The following is a 7,611-nucleotide window of genomic DNA, read 5'->3' as shown; positions in this document are numbered from 1 at the left end:
TATGTTTATTCTGGTATCGTACACTTACCCCATAGACTTCCATTGTAAGTGCATTAATGTAAACATGTTTTCCATTCTTTTTATACATCAAGGGATGAATCTGTCACCGCTTGTCAAAGATGCTGTCAATAGAGCTTAACTTAATAATTAACCTGGAATATTCCAGACACAGTGTCGTTACACTCACCTCTCTTGAAGTCTAGGAGGAACCAGCGGTAACAGAAGTAAAAGTGTGTGTAATCTCCGTTCTGCTGCATGAGCTCGAACAGTTCAGAGTCCAGAATCTAAACAGGTTTTATAGACAAATTAAATGAGCCAGACACACCAACTGGGACATCAGCGGTATATATAGAGTATATATGTGTTAGTTTAGGATGTGCATGGGATTCTGTGTAAAACCTGGATAAGTGAGCGCATGTTGGCAAAGTGCGTGTCCATAGCGCCACCGTGAGGAAAGTTCTGATTCATTCTCTTCATGAGCTCTGTGAAGCAGCTGAAAGCCATCGCCTCTGATTTGAAACAATAAGGAAGAGACTATTCAGACACGTGGAATAAAACACTGTGGGATGTTTTGCGTGTTTAGCAACTTGGCGTATTAGAGGCCGTTCAGACCGAATGCATTCTCGTGCACAACAAATAGAACAGAACGCCGGTGTCTGAAAAACATGTCAATCCTGTGTGAGACCTTCGTCAAATGACGTCCATCTAGTGCAGGTTTACGTAGAAAATGGATAAAAGACATGCAAAAATGTGCTTGGTGTATAAAGTCCCTTAATGTAGAATTTAACTGACGTGCGTTCACAAATGTGTGTAAATCTATTACTTTGTACATGGTTCTGAACAAGTCGGAACTATCCATTTGTATATACAATACAACATATAGAGCTCACTATAATTAGTGAGGTACAAAAATAGTGTAGGTCTTTATATTAACATACCATCATCCAGAATGACCAGCAGGGGTGCAAGTAAATCACACATTCCCTGGACATAACCGATGTCAAGATGCTGCCACACATAACTGACAGAAAGAAATCGAACGTAGAACATCAACGCAATGGTGTAGATATATTTCTTTAACTCAAGGTTTACATGTCAAGAATATACGGTGTATTTTACCTGCACATGATGTTGCGTAGTTTCTCGAGGTTGGCCGGAGTGAAATACCAGTAGTTTCTATCACATCGCTGGACGTCTTTGTCAATACGGTGTAGATTGAGTGTGTACAGGTCTACTAGCTCTTGCTGCTCACCGGTAAAGACAATACCAAAAAAAAGAGAAATTGAAAACATGTTAACATTGTGATTTCCAGGCCTGGAAAAGTCATGGAAATTAATCGAAAAATTATGGAAATTATTATAGAGAATATACATTTTTCTAGTTATGCTCTGCTCTAATAGATTTACTTTTGGTCCACATTCAGATCTCAGGATGGTTGCTCAATTGTCTCATTGGAGATGTTTAAACTAAATGACCAATATATGTTTGAATCGATTAATTCCCTACATGATCACATGGGAAGTCGGCATGTTGTTTCCGAGAGTTCCAGTTCCCTAGAATCGGCCACATTATGCCGACACACCCACAAGGTCCAACTCCAATCAGACATTTTTGCATCGGATCCAGCGAGTTTACCTTCCCACTGGAAGCACGTTAGATCAGCAGCGTGGGAGACCCAATTTGGGATTCTGCGTTGATTCCAGGAAGTAATCGTGTTTGCATAATCAGTAACGAGCACGATTCGGAGGTTGCATTTTTACCTCTTACATGTAATTTTTTCTCCATTGATGGGTAGGTTTAGGTCTGGGGTTTGGGTTGGGGTGTACAGTTTCTAATATAAACATTCCTCTTCACTGTATTACAGTCTGTCCAGCTGAAAACAACTTGCTTCGTAACTCACTTTTGGTACCCCTCTGTGGACATTTCACACTGAAAAATGGAGCCCATACGGCCAACAACACTTATCACTTTGGCCACTACGGACAGTGTTTCAAATTTCATTAAGCCTGATTTTAGCTGAAAAAAGTCAACCAAGTGTTTGATTAAAAATTAGGCCTTTCAAAACAGATTGATTTTCCAGTTAAAAAATGATCGGTTCTTAATTTAAACGATCCCAATATTGATTCATAAAAACAAAAACATGCGTGGACATTGTATTTTGGCTTCGGTATACGCAACGCATAATTTAGATGAATTAAAACCGATTGAATACTGTTTACAAGACTCTACACTGTCATTTAAGGGTTAAACTTTTGATGCACCGAGTCACGTGACACAACAGCATGACGTCGATTTCTGTTAAGCGCTCCTATGGGCGCAGGGCCAACAAAAGTGCCTCTGGTAAAAACCTCTTTAAGTTTTTTCATTGAAACCTGTTTGGTTGTAAAGAGTAGCATCTCTAGTTCGTTTGATATGCCGCTTTAAAAAATCCATTCATGGGGCCTGGGTATCTCAGCGAATATTGACGCTGACTACCACCCCTGGAGTCGTGAGTTCAAATCCAGGGTGTGCTGAGTGACTCCAGCCAGGTCTCCTGAGCAACCAAATTGGCCCGGTTGCTAGGGAGGGTAGAGTCACATGGGGTAACCTCCTTGTGGTCATGATTAGTGGTTCTCGCTCTCAATGGGGCATGTGGTAAGTTGTGAGTGGATCGTGGAGAGTAGCATGAGCCTCCACATGCTGTGAGTCTCCGCGGTGTCATGCACAACGAGTCACGTGATAAGATGCGCAGATTGACGGTCTCAGACGAGGAGGCAACTGAGACTTGTCCTCCACCACCCAGATTGAGGTGAGTAACCACGCCACCACGAAGACCTACTAAGTAGTGTGAATTGGGCATTCCAAATTGGGAGAAAATGGGGATAAAAAAAATAAATCTATTAATTTTTCACGTGTTAGCACGCTGATAAAGATGAAGTCCACATATGTGGAAAATGGGACCATATTCTCTCAAAAAACATCTTTCAGCATTAACACATCTGTGGGTCGTTTCGCTTCATTTTAATATAAATTTTTTTATATTTTATTTTGTTATCACTGTACAATACGGTTCTATTCATCAACATTTGTAAATGCATTCCTATATATTTACTGTGCATATTGAGAATAAATGTATTCATGCAAAAGCTGAAAAATTTTGCTTTCAGAGTCTTTATATGGAGTTAGGATGAAAATAAGGTGTGTTTCTAACTGTTCTGAGACCAGTGCAGACAGACAGCACACTGGAGGTTAAGTCATTCACTAAATAGGGAGCAAGGGAGCATCCTATAGCTCTCTATGCAGTTAAGTGCATTCACTCCTAAAATCTGATCAAAAGTTCAGTTTCAGGTTGCAGATGATGTTTGAATCACTCATGAGACAATGAGTACATAGATTCATAATTTTATAATGCAAAATGTTATTTTAACATGGTTGGCAGTGACTGGATGATGCTGGACATTACTTTAAATCAGAATTACTTATTCAGCTTCATAGAAATTCAGCTGTAATGTCTATAACATCTCAAAAGCATGAATCTTCGGGTCTCAGGAGGTTAATGGTGCACTCGGTAATTATTTCCTCATTAAAAAAAGTTGTACTCCTTAAGAAATGAATTGATATTTTGAAACATATATATACAGTATGTATAGTGTATAATCATGAACACTTTCATGAGATGAAAACTCCAGTCATAAAAGCTGTTTTATTCTACATGGAGAGGGTCCCCTCATGAGGGCTGCCATGTTAGAATCACATGACCAGCCAAATACTACTCGCTTAATCTCAGTAACCGTCTTGTTATTGGACACTTTCAATCATGGATGAAATTAATCATGGCTGACTATGAATAGTTCATTTCTACATTGGCATTGGTAACAGAAAACTTTTGCATTTGAATGACGCTGCATCCACACCACTAGGTGTCAGTGTCCATGACGACGTGCCTAAAAAATTACTGAGCGCACCTTTAATGGAAATACAGTCATTTATGCCTAAACTGAACGTAAACAGCAGGATAAAAATATCTGATTTGAAGTGTAAATGCAGCTTAATAGACCTGCCGCTGACTTGTATGTTGTTAATATTAATTAATCGCTCACTGCTCTTGGCTGGATAATTTTAGTAGCTTTAAAACAAATTGCTGTATTATAATCATACAGTAAAGACCAGTAACTTAAGTAGTTTTATTTAACATTTCCAAACTTTTTATATACTTTATATACATTTAAATACTTGATACTGCTGTTGAAAACTTCAATCACTGTTTTCTTCATTTGTATCTTTGTTCTATTGTTTTTATTTGTTCTATTGTTTGAAATTTGTTTCTTTGTTCTGACTTGATTACTTATCTTGAATAATTTGATAACTTGAAACAATGTTTACTCAGATTAGTTATTATTTTGTTGAGGTATCGAAACTGGGATTGAGAGTCATCATGTTGCTTTCATAGATAGGAAAAATGGACATTTTAACTGAAATATACACTGCGAAAAACTATTTTTCTTACTGAGTATTGCTTAACAAAATATCTAAACAGGCATAAAAATAAAAAAAAAATACTTGATAGGCAGAATTAAGAAAAGTCTTGTTTTTAGAGAACTGTAACCAAATTTGGTGGGTTTAATCCTTAAAACAAAACAAACAAAAAAGAATTTGCCAGAAGATTTAACAAAAATAAACTTGTTTTGCCTTTGAATCATGTTTTGTTTCTTACCTTATTGGCAAATAGTCTTTTCTTGTTACTTTTCTTTCAGCGTTACCAAATTTTGTACGATTTCTCTAAGAACAAGGCTTAATATCTTAATGTCATTTTGCTTCTCAAGTAAATGTATCTTTTTTTTTTCTTCCCTTTTCTCCCCAATTTGGAACGCCCAATTCCCAATGTGCTCTAAGTCCTCGTGGTGACGTAGTGACTCGCCTCAATCTGGGTGACGGAGGACGAATCTCAGTTGCCTCCGCGTCTGAGACCGTCAATCCACGCATCTTATCACGTGGCATGTTGAGCGCGTTACCATGGAGACATAGCGTGTGTGGAGGCTTCACTCAATTCTCCGCGGCATCCACCCACAACTAACCACGCGCCCCACCGAGATCGAGAACCACATTATAGTGACCACGAGGAGGTTACCCCATGTTACTCTACCCACCCTAGCAACCGGCCCAATTTGGTTGCTTAGGAGACCTGGCTGGAGTCACTCAGCACACCCTGGATTCAAACTTGTGAACTCCAGGTGTGGAAGTCAGCATCAATACTCGCTGAGCTACCCAGGTCCCCAAGTAAATGTATCTTGTTTTAAGAATGTTTAGATATTTTTACCGGAAAATAAGACAAAAATACTCATTAAGAATTTTTTTTTTTGCAGTGCACCCAAATTAATCAGGATTGAATCAAATCGAATTGAAATTGGAATCAAATTGGCAAATCTGCTGCGATACCCAGCCCTCATTAAAGTAGTCTTTGGTGATCTCACGATATTAAACTGAGAATTCTTCTGCGACTGTAGGTGATCTTACTGAGTAAGTGGTCCCAATTGACGACACCGGAGATGCTATGACGTTACTGTGTTCTCCTGTGACTGCCAGAGAGTCTGGATTGGGAAATAAGTTCTCCATCTCCGGTTCTTCCTCGGAGAGCGCAGATTCCGTTCCCTCCGGGCTCATGTTCACACCGGGCTCCAAGCAGAGCTCCAAAGCTGGCATTCGCATGGCCAATATCTCCCCAGAGGCGGACACCGCAATGGGACGAGCCAATGTAAGAGGCGTCCTCAATATGTTACACTCCAATGGCATGTGAACTACAGACGAAGAAATCTCCTCCATTTCCAAGGCTGAAGGCGAGTCGTCGGACATGTCTGAAGATTGTTTTGATAGCGAGGTGATCGGACCACAGCTTTCTGACTCTGATTCGGTCAATTGTTTGATTATTGATGTGGCTCTACTGCGATCAGAATCCCAGCGAGTCATTTGTGGTGTAGTGGAGTTTTCAGCATCCGTTGGATTGTTTGGCTCAGATGAACGTTCAGAGACGTTTGTAGAAATTTTCTCCTCAGGGTTGCTGGTCATCTCAGAGGTTCTGTGTTCACCTAAAGCTTCAGGTTTGTTTTCATCTCTTTGAGAGATTTTGACGTCCTCTTTCAGGTCTGGATCACTACATTTGGAGTCAGTGTCTTTGCTTTCCTCAACTTCTAAATCTGTCGTCTGGTCAGTCTTTGATCTTGTGTTGTCTTCTAGAGACGTTGAAGTAACACATCCCCCAACCATGATCATTTCTTCAATTGGATCTTTTGATGATTGAAGTTCACACTCATTTTCATTGTCATCAGAAGGTTTTCTGGCTTCAGTTTCAGGGCGGGGCTGCATTTTAGGTTCAGTGATTCCTGCACCTTCAGTTGCATTTTTTGAGTTTGGGTCTTCTTCGGAAACTACTGACTTGTGTGTTTCAGTCCTACATGATTCTTCAGCATCAGAGGTTTGTGGTTTGCCACTTACTGGAGGTTTAACCACCTCAACGTCAGAAATAATGCTCTCTGTTTGTGAAATGGCAGTATCTTCCTTCGCTGTGTCCCGAGTGGTGGAGATGTTTTGCAATATCTCCTCTTTAGACTTTGGAGGAATATCGGTGTGAACTTCAGACGGAACCTCTGAGGTCGAAGCCGACGGTTCTTGAGCTGTGGTTTTGGGTCCAGACTCTTGTGTTGAAGTCTCCTCGGTGCTCGGAGAGCAGTCTGACATACCGGAAGTCACGGAGAAGTTACGAGATGATGGATGGCCAGAGTCCGGAGAACTAGTGCGGTTTGGGAGTGCTCCATTGGGAATTTTGGGCTGCGGCTTCTCATCTTTTGGTTTAGGCTCAGATTCAATTGGGTCCACCTCATCAACAGACCCAAATACCTGTAGAGGGTCAAATAGATAAAATGTGAGATGAATTTCAGCATATGGTTTTGTTAACTTTGAGCACTTTAAGCTCTGTGGTATTTTAAAAAGTGAAGCTTTCTTAAAACATTTTTCACATTTTCACTAAATGTTTGAATTTGTTTACTAATGATATCCAATAGTGTCTGTACATGCATCACAGCAGATTTATGTCCTTTTTGTAATGAACATTCCCACCATAGTGTCATTTCCAGCACATCTAAAATTCTGTATTGTTCTAAATAGAATTATGTGCTGGAAATGAAGCTGATGGAAATGACATTTTTAATGACATCCTTTGTCTTGCTAAGGCTAATTTCATTGCTAACATTTAATGTCTTCCTAATAAACACAATTAAATAATATTTTCACACTTTTTGCATAATTTGGCAAAATCACAGCTTGATTGGAAATGATGATTAAATATTAGTATTTTTATTTTAAAATATAATTAAATAAATATTATATTAAAATCTAATTATATATAATTAATTATATTATTATTTTATATTAAAACATATTATATATATATATATATATATATATATATATATATATATATATATATATTCTGCTCACACATGATAATTCCCTTGATTTTTCTTTGTTTTGTCTCATGTTTCATGCTCTTCACAGGTTGGTTAACAAGTACACTAACTTTTGAAAAAACTTTATTAGGGGCAAAATTGTTTGGAGTGCTGGAAATGATGCCACAACAGT

General features: G+C 38.9%; 1 protein-coding gene across 5 annotated transcripts in view; it reads right to left on the bottom strand.

The window, feature by feature from the left end:
* LOC127433060 (small G protein signaling modulator 1-like) overlaps nt 1-7,611 on the bottom strand; it is a 32,851-nt gene that overhangs the window by 5,301 nt on the left and 19,939 nt on the right. For 4 of the 5 annotated variants that reach the window (XM_051684693.1, XM_051684694.1, XM_051684695.1 and 1 more), the window contains 5 exons: nt 5,494-6,870; nt 1,120-1,244; nt 939-1,021; nt 400-509; nt 188-284 (listed from right to left, as the gene is read on the bottom strand). In XM_051684693.1, the coding sequence (XP_051540653.1) occupies nt 188-284; nt 400-509; nt 939-1,021; nt 1,120-1,244; nt 5,494-6,870 (1,792 nt within the window). Of the gene's footprint in view, nt 1-187; nt 329-399; nt 510-938; nt 1,022-1,119; nt 1,245-5,493; nt 6,871-7,611 lie in introns of those variants that run through there. The other variant, XM_051684696.1, reaches the window with a different exon arrangement.

Source organism: Myxocyprinus asiaticus, chromosome 42 (genome assembly GCF_019703515.2).
Source record: "Myxocyprinus asiaticus isolate MX2 ecotype Aquarium Trade chromosome 42, UBuf_Myxa_2, whole genome shotgun sequence".
In the NCBI taxonomy this organism is placed as follows: Eukaryota; Metazoa; Chordata; class Actinopteri; order Cypriniformes; family Catostomidae; genus Myxocyprinus; species Myxocyprinus asiaticus.
Note: the sequence above shows the minus strand (reverse complement) of the source record. Positions and strands in the feature narration are given on the sequence as shown.